The sequence below is a fragment of the Orbicella franksi genome, chromosome 3, assembly GCF_964199315.1.
Source record: "Orbicella franksi chromosome 3, jaOrbFran1.1, whole genome shotgun sequence".
In the NCBI taxonomy this organism is placed as follows: Eukaryota; Metazoa; Cnidaria; class Anthozoa; order Scleractinia; family Merulinidae; genus Orbicella; species Orbicella franksi.
The window spans coordinates 28,248,508-28,263,486 of record NC_138147.1 but is presented as its reverse complement, the minus strand read 5'-3'; the positions used below and the strand labels follow the sequence as shown (position 1 = coordinate 28,263,486).

The following is a 14,979-nucleotide window of genomic DNA, read 5'->3' as shown; positions in this document are numbered from 1 at the left end:
GAGACTGGTGATGCACAACTTGCCAGTCAAAATAGGGTTTTAGTTACTTTGTTTTCTCCGGTAACTTTGCACTGACTTGTTCAAGCTCCTCAACTACATTGTGTATGCTTTCATGTTGTAATCTGGCGACATTTAAGTTACCATTCTGCTGAATGATTTAAAAGGTCTAATGTAATTATTTTGATGCTATACCTGTATACCTGTGGGGAAACCAGATTTGATAATGATTGGTATTTTTTCATTCTTTTATTTTCTTACAGACATTTTCATTGAATGATACATTTTTTTCTGACATTCAGATTCATGAAGTAATTTTTTTTTTTCACTTTAAATCCTAAATATTGTTTTTTGGGTTTTATATTCCAACAATACTTGGATCACACATTGACCCAGGAGTGCTTTATAAATCTGGCTCTCTGTTTTTATTAAAAATCAATAAGTTGAGTCTTTTAGGTTGAGTTGTGTCAACTAGTAAAGCATTTTCTGTATGTTAAACTTTTGGTACTGATGCTGGAAAGCCCTTTTTAGGGATGCTCCGTAAAGTAAACGCAGGTATTGTATGGTGCAAGATAATTTTTCTTTACTGCTTGAAAAACAAAAGAAACCATTACAATGCCCTGATTAGAAGCCAGTGAAGTGCTTATGCTACCAACCTTGCATCCTACTACGGTGTACGATTATTTTTAATTCTGAGAAGTAAGTTTGAATATAAGCTTATGTACCTACCTATTTCGGCGAAATATAATGTTTGCTGCAAACTATTCGCTCCTGTGCGTCTGCTTGAATTAACTTAAGCTTTAGTGTTTGTTACAAATGCTCGGGTTTAAAGAAAGCTAAATGGCTGTGGTCCAGGCTCTCGAACACTGTAATGAGATGTTAGGGGTACTTTAGTCAGCCTCCCTCAACAGGTATCACCAGCGGAACTTTGCGGAAAGCAACAAGTTGTCTCGTTTAATACTTTTCCGTGAATTTTCATTTGGCCGAAAGAACAGAAAAATACCCTTCTCTAATTCATTTCATTAACAGCGATCTGATCGAGTAATCCTTTTCTTTACCGCCTCGAAGGGCCCGTTGTCCCTTGGCGCATATTATTGATTTCCACAAAAAGTACAACAAGATCTAAAAGAAATCCAGTTGCTTGTTTTGAGTTAGGTAAGCTAAATTTTTCAAAGCGGATGCACCTTGAAATGGCGGGAAAAATTCGACAGCTAACCGTGACGCTGAGAAGAAAGACTACAACTCCATCTTGATATTCTAAACAAATCCTATTTTATTTCACATGAACAAAGAGAGGCGTGCAATACACTACAATAGAGCATTGATTAAATGATGGGAATTACAATCTTGATGGTATTTAACACGAAAGGAACGCCTAATGAGAAAACAACTTGTCTCTACTCACAGAGCCACTTTTTGCATCCGCTCGGACGAGGCCTTGCCGTCAGATTGCCATTAATCCAGCCATTATTCATCGTTAAAGAGCTCCACTGAGCTGCTCCTTTCGGTTTACAACCATATAATGCCTGTGGGAAGTGTTTTCTCAAAACCATGGAAACGAAAAAAAAGTCATTTTTGATATTTCCTTGCGGAAGAAACAACGATAACGTAGTCCAAATCTCAAGCTTAACAAACACTGGGCTGTCTTAACAAACGAGAAAATCAGAGTCCAGTTTCTCTTCCACCAGTAGCGAACGTTAACACAAGGGGGAACCAGGTAAGGGTGAATATTCTGTAGAAAATAACCGCCGATCTAACTAAACACAATGCCAAGGCAAACTAGAAACGTCGAAGGCGAAATTCAACCGATTATGGAAGTTTGAATAAATGTATGAGCAGCCTGATGAAAGGCTGAATTACGTGGCGAAATCTTATTCGTCGTCCGCCATTTTGAAACATTTGAAGGCGGGAACTGAGTGCGCATGCTCAGCGGTTTTTGAGACCTGTCGATGGTAGGGATGCGCAGGATGGCGGCCATACTCCAGCTAATAGGTTGACAGAGATATACAGCCTTGGTTTATAGCGTCCCTCTTCATCACTCGCACATCTTTAAGGTAGCTCCCTAGAGTATTTACGAACACCCTCCCTATAGAGCGCATGTTAGAAAGGAAAACTTAGTTAATTTCTCTTAAAGTTTTCCCTGTAGAGATTTACCAGTATGGGTACCGTCAAAATAAGGCTTAGTTTTTGGTTGTCGATTTTTGGATTAAGGCCGACACTATAGCAACATTTCATTCAATGACAGGCAGACATATCCCTCATTTTGGCCTAAACTCCTTATATGTATACTTTCCTTCGGTGAAATTTTTCTTACTTTGCCACATCATGGAAATGAAATTGCCTGAAATTTTGAATTGGTAAAAAGTCAAGGTTGTTCAGACGGCTCATGACGTCATAAAAATCGAAAAACACTGACGTTTTCCCTTGAGCGCGCGCAGATTACTTGAGCTTTCGTCCTATGCGCGCATGTAATTGTAAAGCTATACGGAGCCACCTTAAACCTTACTGATAACTTCAGTTTTCTCCATAATGTACCTAATTAAAAGTTATTTTATCCCCACGCTATATTTAATATTAATTTCCCACGATAAATAAATATTTAGCCAAGAAATATGAGCCTTGCTAACAAAGGAAGTCCTAACCTTTTCCCGTTTTTCCTGAAAGTGATTAAATTTGCCGCTGAATAATTTTTGTCTCCTATTCCAACAACTTTATCGACATTTTTTTACGACACATTTATCTCATCTATGGTATAGTCCGCTAAGATGAAAACGCATGTTAAGTCTGGAAGTCGATCTTCTTTCAATAAATAAACGCTTCAATTCATATCAAAGACGGAAGAGCTGTCTCGAAAGAAAGATGTTTGCAACACAAACAATTGTTCTTAATGGAACGGTTTGAAAAGTTTAACAAGAATGACGCTCACCTCAATTCAATTCTCAAATTCTAAACAGGCATAAGTTCAATCACTGAATAGAGTGTAGCTTCGAAATTTTATGTTCATTATAAAATACTGCTTCTCATAAAAACACATCCCACCTGTCGATTTTAATTTCTGTATTCTAGTAGTGAACTCATTTTGCACTCGCAGCTGCAGAAATATGTGCCATCTATAAAACAAAATTTCAAGCATTTTGCATGGTCTAAAAAATGAAATTTATTGAAGCCTCAATTAAAGTAAGACTTAAGTCATAATTTTCGATTAATGCCCGCGTGAGTGTTCATTACGTATTCCACAGCACCCTTGTTTTATTCGATAAATCTATAATAATTTATTTTGTGAATATTCCGTAGGTTTTGGAACTAAAGACGAATCATGGAAACACCAGAATAGGGCTAAACTCGAGGCGGTTATGTAAAAATTAACTGCATAATCTTTTACGTCGTACACGACATTTCCTGTCGGAATAACTCACTCATAAGAACTCCGTGCTTTCTCCCTGTTTTATGAACCAAAAAACCATCAAAAAACACCAACTGTTTAACTCTGACTGTATTTTGTGTGATGTAGTCCACGCGGTAAAAAATGGCAGTTTACTGTTTTTCATCTCTATTCGCAGTTGCAAACTTACAGTATGAAACAATTTTTTTTTATTTACAGCAATGATGGCCATCTAATTGCTAGAGAAACATTTAATACTGGTATATCAAAATGAGTAAGCATCGCTTTTAATTTCAGGTAATGCTCACGAGAACTTTTAAATCCCAGTCTTAAAACATCATTAACTTTTCATCATATTGGACTACAAGAGCTAACTCGAAAAACGAAGGCAAAGCACTTTTCTAATTGTGTCCTTCACCGCTTTTCTGACTTCATTTAGCTTCCAACAGAAAAGAATCGGGTTTAATGACGAGTTTAAGAAAACTAACGTGGCCGTATAAATCCAAGCAAGATAAAGAGATTCAGATAGTCCACTCTTGGCCCGCAAAGCCTCCACTATGCTATAGGGAAGATAACAAGCGACCAGCGTCAGTTGCAGCCATATTGCACTGGACACTGCCATTTTGTATCGCGCTATGTTAAGTTGATTTGTTTGGTTCGGTTGTTGAACTCGGTCTCGTATTTGATTTTGATGATAACGGAGGGAGAGGAAAATCTTTGTGTAAGAAGAAATAGAGATTATAAGACACAGTGGTATATTGACGATGCCATACCATAAGGTTGTGAGGGGATTCCACAAGTACATTGCTGAAAAGACTGCGGGCAAAAGCCATAAGGTAAAAACGATCACGTAGGTTCGATTTAAAGTTACAACTTGTCTGTATCTCAGCCCCAACAACAGGGCGAGAAGTCTGTCCACGCTTATTGCAGTCATTGTTCCGACCGACACTCCACACAGATTATAACCTATTATAAAACTTGCCGCTGTAAGGTGAGGGCAAGTATTCCAATGTTCATTCACCACAGACATCCAATAGGTAATAGCCAGAGGCTCTGCAATGAGACCGACGCAGAGATCAGTTGTTGCAAGGGAACGAAGTAAGAGTTTGGAGGGCGGATGAAGCGAAGACTCCTTGTAAAGAGCATTTAGGATCAGAGCATTCCCAAGAAATGCAGTAACGGACAGAAAAGAGTTAAAAACTAAAATAAATATCAACTGGCCGTGTAGTCCAGCAGTTAAATCGGGCGAACAAAATAAGTCTTCGAGCGTTTTCTGCTGTCCATTTCCAGTGAAGTTTGCTGCTGCCATACCGATCTGCAAAATAGGTATTTGTAGTTTATCTAGAATCAATAGCGAAACTTCTCAATGTAGTAAAGTTATGGCGCGGTTACCTGCCACCACAGTAACTGAGGAATAATCCAATGCCTTCAAGTCACTGCGTGAAAACCAAAGTATTCCAGAGTATTCTAGACTCGAATTTGTGATTGTGACGCAATAGAATCCTGGAGTATTTAAGGCGCACACAATACGTGACGTACACCTGGAATATTCGTATCGAATATAGTGAAATATGCTCCCTTCGTAATCGTTCGTGGATTTTCGTTAAAGTATACCACACATCTGTCGTACTCCTAAAGTATGATGGCGAACCCTTTACAAAAAGAATTTTATGAAAGAAGGTAACAGTTCGGGTGCATAGCATTCTCCTGGAAGCAAAGTTTAGACTATGAATTCAAAGTATGTGCGATCTGCGTGTGTATACTTTTATCGTTGAATACGTGATCTTGACGCCAAAGCTATAGAATTCTAGAGTATTCATGGCGTGTTCAACTGTGATGTAGACCTGGAATATTCTTATCGAATATGGGCATATTGCAGGAGCACGACCGTGTATTCGCTCGTTGACCAGAACAATTGTACTTTTTTGTTTCATGTTGTGGGAGCAGCGTATGTGTTTTGTCAAAAATTTTGCACACTTTGTTGTGACATCGAATTCCCCTCATTCGGTTTTGACCGGCGTTTTGGGGGTAATCACTACAAAGCGATTTCTCTTTGTGTGACCTGTCAGTCGTCTGAAGTGGTTATGTGGTGAACAGCACGAAATCGCAAATTTACGTGACATTACGGGATACGTAAAGTTCCGTAAAGTTAACCAGACTGCTTTACGGAGATTTAATAGAGACACGTAAAGCTGCGTAAAGTTTGGTTAGTAAGAGGAATCAAGCTCGTTTCGGAGAAGTTTTGGTGTATTCAGCGGTGCAAGTCGCGAGACCTTCAGACAAAGACATTTCTTCTGTGGGATGAGTTTAACGCCGGAGCCGGCAGGGCAAGGAAACTGCTAAAGGTGTGTTCTAACTGTAACGGCCCAGTAGCTGCCTCAGTCGAATCCCTGTCATCATATCTTATCATTGCATTACAATATCATTGCATTACGTTTGAACAAGAAATCACAAAACGTATCACTTTAATTGGATTTTTCCCTCGAGGTTACTTTTGAAACGAAATTGACTTTAAATGAGAAACGAAACGACTTGTAACGAAATGCATAACGACCTACATCAGCATTCCGAGTGCCCGACCTGGCACAAACACGGATCAGCGGTTTTCCACATTAGATACCAGGTTGTCTCGGTTCTCGCTCCATTTTTTGGCGTCCTTTTTGAAAGGTGTGAAATGTCGAAGCTTCCATCGATTTCTTGGTCCTTTTTCACTATTGAAAAACTCTACTTTGGCGGACAGAATTCAGTTTACCTTTACTTCTTCTCTGTGCACGATTTCAAGCAGTTTTTGGCGGCACACAGCTGGTGAAAACATCGATACATACGGAGGTACGAGTCAACAACAGCAGGTAAGCCATTAATTGTTGTCTTCCTGGGTTGTCTTGTACGTACGATTAAGTTAAGCTGAAGTTTCCAGGATAAAGTTCAGTTGTAAAGTTTGCTTAAGATGTATGGAATTACCTCTGGTTGTAAATGTTTCTTTAACAATCAGAAGCTATACATTGGAAGTTAATGTAACCTTAGTTTCAAAAAGGACAGCAATGGGAATTAATGGTGGTGGATTAACCTATTAATCAAACTGCTGTGTAAAATTTACCGATTGATTTATTATGATATTTTCCTTAGTACAGCAAGCTTGATTTGAGGTTTTCCAATACGGATTTACACATAAATTTAACAAACCTTTTATGCTTATAGTAATTGTATTTTATTCATAGGATGAAGTAAAATTGGTAGTGCCTCATGTATAATCCCTGGCATCCTTACTTGAAGAATAAAGATGAAAAACTGTGAAGTAGAACCCTGGCTTACAAGATACATGCATGTATTTATGACTATTTAGGGGGCCATGGAGACTTTTAAGATTTATTTTTGTAAGAGCTATCGAAAAATTATATTGACAAGTAAATTTTGGCATTTCACTCGTCAGTCTCTATATATATTTTATATATAAACAAGGTGATTAGCAGATCTGTTTTCAGAGTTGCTCAATAGTAAACTAGAGCGTGATTATAACAGATGACCAACTGAGCAGCTGTAGGTTTGACTTGGCATTTTATTACTATTTAGTTTTGTACTAAACAACTTGTGTGCAGCACTCATCAGATAAAATTGCCAAATGCGAATTTACATTATTACACTGATTTGAAATACACATGCAACCGTTGGAAATATGATAGCTACAATAAGTGAATGCTTTCACAAAACAACCGAAAGTTGGCAATTGTAGATAAACGCTGTTACTATTGTGTGACAACAGAAGCTTTAAAAGTTGAAATTTAGCATTTTTTAGGAAGAATTTGTTTGCATGTCTACATGAAGTTATCAGGTCATTCTGTTTGTTCAGAGAGGCTAACTCAGGTTTACAAAGGTACTTCTCAGAGGCATAGGGTACATCGATTTGAAGTGGGGTTATATGGGATAGCTTGCTTTAAAATCTTTCAAGTGACTCTGAACTTTGATCTATTGTCAAAGTCACTAGGAAGCTGCCCCATGTAACCCCGCTTCAAATCGATGTACCCACGCCTCTGGGAGAAGTACTTTATTATTTGCAAACCTGAGTTAGTTTCTCTGAACAAACAGAATGAGCTGATAACTTCATGTAGACATGCAAAGAAATTCCTCCTGAAAAATGTTAAATTTTAAATTTTAAAGCTTCTCTTGTATTTCAATAGTAACAGAGTTTATTTGTAATTTCCAACTTTCCTTTGTTTTGTAAAAGTGTTTGCTTAATGTAGCTATCATATTTCCAATGGTCGCATGCGTATTTCAAATCAGTGTTATAATGTAAATTCGCATTTGGCAATTTTATCTGATGAGTGCTGCACACAAGTTGTGTAGCCTCAAATTTTGGACAGTAGCTAGTTTATAGTCCATGTCTACAAATTTTTATTTTGAAATATTTTTCCCCTGAGAGTGATTTTTGTACGATCACTACATGATTCTTTAATCCTGTTTTAAAAATGTTCTGTAAAATTTTACTGCGATTCAATATGGTAACATGAAGACAATTTTTTTAGCGTTTTCTGTCCACAAACTGAGAAACAAATTAAATTAACAAGAAACAAAGTCTGCTTTGACTTGTACATGTAGCTTTCAAAATGTGATGATAATAATAATGATTTATACGCTTGCACTAAATCATCTAGGAAAATTTTACGATTCATTTTATTTGAAAGTCATTGGTATAGTTTGATAACCAGCTCTATAAGTTTTGAATTTGATATGGGGTTTACATACACAGTGTCTACAGGTTAAATCAGATGCACTACATCTCTTTTGTGTGAGACCCCTCTAGAGGCAAAGGGTAATGCTAAGAGGGTTCCTGTCATTGAAACAAATACTGATGTTGAATATGCAAAATAGCAATTCATTAATTCATCCTTACAGCTTTTTGGTAACATAGCAGCATCTAGTTCTAAAGTTTGCATCCAAAATGTTAGTGTTTTTTTAGACTTTGCTTCTCAGATGGTTCCTTATGCTTTTTCATAACATAGCAGCATCTAGTTATAAAGTTGCATGCAAAATGTTAGAGAAGTGATTTTAAAGACTTTACGTCTCAAGCCAGGACTTTCCTTTCGGGGAGAAATCAGTAAAACTGTCAACTTAAGAGATCATCACGGGGCCAAATGTTATTCGCATGACAATACCAGAGTCTATAGTCACGCATTATTTGACTTACCCACAGGAATGTGGCTCCACTCCACTGAGCCGAAGAACACTCTTAAGAATCCTGACTCTTTTTTCCGCCTCTGTACGAAAGTCTCTCCAAGGTCTCGATTATATAAGTTCTGCAGGTAGTCAAGCCTTCGACGATCTCGCAGACGTAGTAACCAGATTGGGCGATGAATTTATGGGAATGACTTGGGCAAGGGAACAAAAGGAACGCCTGAAGTCTGCAAAGCGTTATCTAGAGGTCGATTTTAAGGTAAAATTGAAAGTACTTTATGATATGCATGTATAGAGATCATGACAAACAGATTCCCACTTGCCATGTAATAAACTTAGTTTTCATATAGGGCTATATAGGGCCATTTATAGGGTCATAAGGGAGGCTGCAGTCTCGACTGCAATTATGCACCCTATTGAAATAAAGTGTCATCCTCAACGTGGTGTGATGACGTCATCAGTCACCTGACTATGTCTAAAAGTGCATTTTATCTCATCACGAGGACAAGCACTGAGAAATTGGAAAGCATTTTACATAATTGAAAGGGTGCTGTTATAGAGCATTTAGAAACGGCCAGGTGACTTCTGCAGTCTCTCAAATAGGGGAGCTATTTGCCTGAGGGGATGGGAATGGGGAATATATCTTTTCTTTGTTGGAACGTACAGAAACTTAGACTAGCGTGCTGGTCAGTGTTTTATGAAGAAACACTCTATGTGACCTTGAAGTTGTTACGTCATTGGTCACGTGATTAGAATCACGTGACCAATGCACTTCTCGTTAATGAAGCATATTTTACTTCATGTGTTGACCTGGGCAAATAAAAGGTGATTATTTATGATTAACTGATATTGCCTTTGCAGGTGCAGGTATCGAAGCAATCCAACATACCAGACCATTGCAGAGCATATGCCCTGAGTGATCCAAAGGACAAGGATTATCAGATGACCAGTCCACAGGATCATCTAGACACCTGCGATCGTTGTGAGTTGCTTGTGTTGGTTCTGGCTGATATATTTGACGCTCTTGAGAAGATGTCTGATGGCAATGTGTCACGTGACGTCACAAGACAGCTGCGCGGTGCTTTCAGTTATGAAGGATGTCATTGGAAAGCTAAGGTCACTCTTGCCTTAACTGAAATCTGTCTTTTATAGGCAGGCGTGAGTTTGATTTTCAATATTGAATACAACGACGGAAGCCTGACGGTCTGGAGGGCACATGGAATAGGACCTGGTAAATGCATACGACTTTCAGAGCTGACTACTCCGCAGGTGGTGCAGTTTCCAGATCTTGTGAAATGTGATAGAGATACAGCCAAGAGAAAGCCAAATGCACACTTCATTAAAGTGGAGTCCAGGCCTCAGCCTCGCACAGGTGCCAGGTCTCAGAGATGTTCAGATACTGAAGAAGAGCCTGTAGGTGATACCTCGACTGTTTCTATTTTTTTGCTGTCCGGCGGAAGGATGTGTGAAAACGTTTCGAAGATTTTCCTCCTTACAGCACCGTCTGGATCTTGGAAAACACGATCGTGCTTTAGAGAATGACACACTTCTTGACAGCTGTGCTCGGCTACGCAGACAGCCTACAGGAGCAGTTCTGTGGTATACCGTAGATACAAGCTAGAAAGCGTCTAAACCTCAAAAGTCAGCCGTGTTTACCGATGGGATGGGCCCTGAAGTCTATTCATGTTCGAAGAACAAGTTTACAGAAAAGCAAAAAGATTACTTGACCAGTAAATTTCGTATTGGAGAGAGTACTGGCCAGAAAGCGGATGCAACGTCTGTAGCCAAGTCCATGATCACTGCCAGGAACAGCAATGGAACAGCCTTTTTACAAGTTCTGAATTTCTGACGGGCCAGCAAGTTTCAAGTTTCTTCTCAAGGATAGCCTCGAAGCGCACACTTAAAAATGACGAAATGACGGAGAGTGATATTGAAAGAAAACTAGAACGTGGAGGATGAGGAAGCCTTCAGCGAGCTGAGAAGTGAAATCCTTTAAGAAGTTGCACTCAGTCATTCCATCTACTATAACAATTATAACATTTGTGAACTTCTGGCGGATTCAAGGCTGCCAAAATTTTCAATGCAGATGCTTCAGAATATCTGTGAGCACTTTGATATCCTGATAACCGGCATCAAAGTGAAGAGGAAAGCTCCTTACATCGAGAGGCTGATCACCTTTGGCAAAAAATGCACCTTTCAGGGAAAAGTTTAAATCGCTTTTGTTAAAACGATAGCTGTGATATGTCAGAACATGTGCCGGTCTGAAAGACTTGCCTTTATGAAGGTCAACCATTAAACATCGGCGGAATTGTAGTAAAGAGTACAGCGCTTTACCACAAAAGTCTCATAGAAAACTCAACACAAGAGATTGTTTTCGATTGTTTGCTTTAAATTTTGTGACAAGTTTTCTATTCTGTAAGACCCCCAGTTTTGTTCTCTTTTTTAATTCAAGCAAAATGGTATTGCGAACATATGTGGAGTCGCAGACTAGAACACTGTATTAGAAAAAAAAACCTTCATTTAAGACTTGATGAACAGTCGAATTTTGAAGAAAAGGATGTACGAGAATTACAACTGTTTACTTAAAGTGAAATCTAAAACAACGGAAACAGGTCCTTTTTCGCGTCGTTGCTTCTCTACACCCTCCAGGTGAAATAGTTTTGTTCTGTCACGCAACACTACAGCAATCAAAGACAAATGTGCCTTTGGATACTGGAACGTTTAGCTGTAAATTATTTTGAGCCTTTTGAAAGCTTCAACTTTGAAAGTGTACAAGATGTAAAAGTTGGATAAAAAAAAGGATTGATCGAATCTAATATTTCCGATAAAATGCTCAATTTAAGTCCACGGATGAAGTTAGAGGATTCGCTGCCTCGAGTTCGTTGAGCATTGGGAAGAAGAATTGACACGGATAACCAAGAAACAAATTGCCTGGAGCAAATTTAAAGTCAGCCAGAAAAGGGTAAGACATTATGGTAATTTTGTATTGTAAATCTACTAACAAGCTCGTGCGAGTTAAGTTTTCGACAGTAGCGGCAAGCCGTCGCCGTAAACACCAACAAACCGTCACTTAGGTCTCATATTTCAACCAAATTTTGTTCAACTTCGGAGAGTTCTTGTGAAGTACTAACTGAATTACCCATGTCAGTTTTTACACATGTCTTAGTGCAATGCTTCCAGACCTTATGGCTTGAGTCTCAGGATAAGCCAAGGTGTAGCGCATGCCTAAAATTTTGATCGCGACTGTCAGCTAAAATGTAAATTTTCGTCGGTTAAGAATAAAGCAGTGCTAAAACATTGCTGTTTGTCGTCCAGATTACTGCTAAGTTGAATATTTACCACCAAACTAGAAGTAAAACCCTATATGAACCAGTGCACCGGAAAATATTTTAGCTCGCTTTCCTTCCTCTTGTATACAAGCGAAGTTTTGAGAACGGCCAATTTCGTCTCAAATTTTGGCTATTTTGAAGTTGCCGACAGCAAAAATAGATTTTATCGATTTCCTCTAAATTGAAGCAGCCTTTCTGAAAACAAACTACATCACGCTTAGTTGCCTACCAATAGCTACTGATGGGAAAGATATCAGGGAAAAAAAATTTTCGGCTTTGGCCACGAAATTTCAGTTTTGCTTGATTTTTACAGGCATTGGCTCAGGGGCATGTTTTGTATAGCAACAATAGTTTTCTTATTACGTGACACTCATCTCGGTTTGTAACAATCAGCGGTTCTTATTTATATCTGTTCCAAAATAACTTCCACATCAGTCATCAAAATCATCAGGTGATACAGAGTATACCATGTAAATATAAGAACATCTTAACAACGTTTTCGGCAGCCTCAGATCGCAAAAATAATGTGAGAGCGTTCAGCCTCAACTCCAAAATTAGAGGTTTTTTTTAACAAAATAGTGTATTTAGAATTAACTTCCCATGCCACATAAACATTTATGCCAAGAAATATGAACCTTGCTAACAAAAGAAGTCCTATCCTTTTTTCCGTTTTTCCTGAAAGTGCTGATTAAATTTGTCATTAAATATTTTTTGTTTTCCATTACAGCAACTTTATCGACATTTTTTTACTACGCAGTTATCTCATCTATGGTATAATCCATCAAGACCTTATGTTAAGTCTGGAAGTCGATTTTCGTTCAATAAATAAACGCTTCAATTCATATTAAGAGTGCCTGCCAGTAAAAATCAGGCAAATTCGTAATTTCGCGGCAGGGGTCGAAAATTCGATTTCGTTCATATTCTTATGGTAGATAGGCTAGGGCATGACAAAAACTACTGGATAGTTTTTTTGGCAAAATATCCTTTTATTTCAAAGAAATAGGCAAATTACCAAATTCCGTTAAAATCGTCATTTGACGCACCATTTTATTAAACAAGTTTGAGAGCCTCGCATGCAAAACCACATCATTCTTCCGTCTTTAAAACACAAATATTTTTGTGCAATGTTTAAATGTGTACTGGCTTGATTTTAGGGAATGTTGCGTTGCCTTTTTAGGTGCAAAATAATTAAATTTCGAATACATGTATTTCATTCACTTAAAAGTACTTCGTGAATATAATTAATTTTCACCATGTGCGAAACCTTCAAATGGACTAAGCTTCTGGTGGTTGAATCGCAGAAGGATGGTCTACAGATTCCTGTAAAAATTTCTTTGGGCAAATGATTGTGAACGACGCGAGAGCTTTCCAAAGTACGTTAAAAATGCAAATATTTGACCACCCGTCGTCAAATTTCAATTTACGGGTTAGACGTATATTGTAGCATGCGCCACATGCCTTGACCTATGTTAAGTTTGAAATAGACACAGAGCTGATAATTTCGAAATGTTCTAACCTTATTTGTTGTAAAAGGCAGGTCCAAAGCCGATTTGACGTGTTTCTAGACGATCTCTTGTTGTGTCCGGAAAGGTACCAAGACAACAGACATTAACGCAACATGCTTTAATACGGTCGATTCCTACAGCTAGCCCAATTCTCTCCCGCTACCGCCGGTCAGCGGTCAGTTAGGGCCTCATGTTACTACATCTCTCCCCATTCGTCGCACATAAAGCAGAAGTTTGCTTTTGTTTACACAAGGTTAACGTCCGATGTACATCATCTACTCTCAACCTATTATTGGTCGAATACCATGAATCTGTGACCATCTTTCTGCGCATATGAACATCACTGCATCTAAGTAAAAAACGGCTTAGTCATTTGTAGATAGTTGCTTGCTTTGCGCTGCGCCAAAATATTACGTTTGACTGATTGCTGACCATTGCTGATAAGCGTGTCGGCGCAGCACAATCTTACAGCCGTTATTTGTTCGTCACGCAATGCTCTCACGGCATATGCTGCACATTTTGATCTATTTTGTATAGAGCACTCTCAGGATAAGTGGAACAATTTAATCATTGTTCATCTGTTTGTTCATATACATAATAGTATGTGCATATTTATATAATCGTATTCTATAGTGTACGTGGCCTCGGTCCAAATCACGTTTGTTGTACGTTCTGGTGTTTCAGACAGCAGTTGATAAAGCTAGTGCCTGTAATCACTAGAATATTAAAAAAATCGCCATAAACAAATTATAGATTAATGAAGCAAGAACTAGCTGAAATAAAAATAGGAAATCACAACGTGTCTAATTGGTGAAAAAAAAGACTTTATTTAGTAATTACATGAGTAAATAGCCCTGGCCATGCCATTTTATTTGGCGTACTTTGTTTCCTTAGTGGCGTGGCATTTGTATGTTTGTAACAGAAAATACAGGACTGTTGTCAATACAGTCCAAAATTATTGTCAGAAAATATTGTAAATAAAACACCTATTGACCGGTTACCTCCGCGGTCACCATTTGGTCGTTATTGTCTTTACCCCTATTAAGCGGCCACCCAAAATTTAAAAACTTTGTTTTGGAAAGGCCGATGGCAGATAAGAGTCTGAAATTGAAAGTGCATGACGAGTGATAATTCAAACACACGTCTATCATGATTGTCTTGAATTGACTCCATATTCACCAAGAAATTTATAACCCGATAGTGAAAAATTAAATAATCAAGGTACACCAACCTCTATTTAAGCGGCTAGCTCCATTAAGCGGTCACCACCCATTTCCCCGAGGGTAGCCCACTGTATTACATGTATTACATTTCTTAATTTAATCTCTTCCTACTCAACACGAATGTGTGCTTCCTGTAGTTCTCAGTCTTACGGAGCCTTACGTATTGAAATTGTCATACCACTACCCCCTAAAATGGGATGACAGCATTGCGTGACCAACAAACAAGGAACCGCTGCAAGGAAGGATTCAAGCAGCAATAGATCATACGATGATCAAACGTAATATTTTGGTGTAGTGCAAAGCAAGCAACTATCTACAAATCACTTAGTCGTTTTTGACTTAGATGCAGTGGTGATCATATGTGTCGAAAGAGG

The 14,979-nt window shown here is 38.4% G+C and overlaps 1 protein-coding gene across 1 annotated transcript; it reads right to left on the bottom strand.

Annotated features, from left to right (window-relative positions):
• Positions 1-3,742: 3,742 nt before the first annotated feature.
• Positions 3,743-4,688, bottom strand: LOC145483171 (adenosine receptor A3-like). Its single transcript, XM_081461762.1, has one exon. It carries the CDS (start codon positions 4,686-4,688, stop codon positions 3,750-3,752), a length of 939 nt encoding a protein of 312 aa, XP_081317888.1. The 3' UTR covers positions 3,743-3,749.
• Between the last annotated feature and the right edge of the window lie 10,291 nt (positions 4,689-14,979).

Excerpts from the sequence above, each read along its gene's own strand:
- LOC145483171 (XM_081461762.1), bottom strand. The coding sequence starts at position 4,688 with ATGGCAGCAGCAAACTTCACTGGAAATGGACAGCAGAAAACGCTCGAA.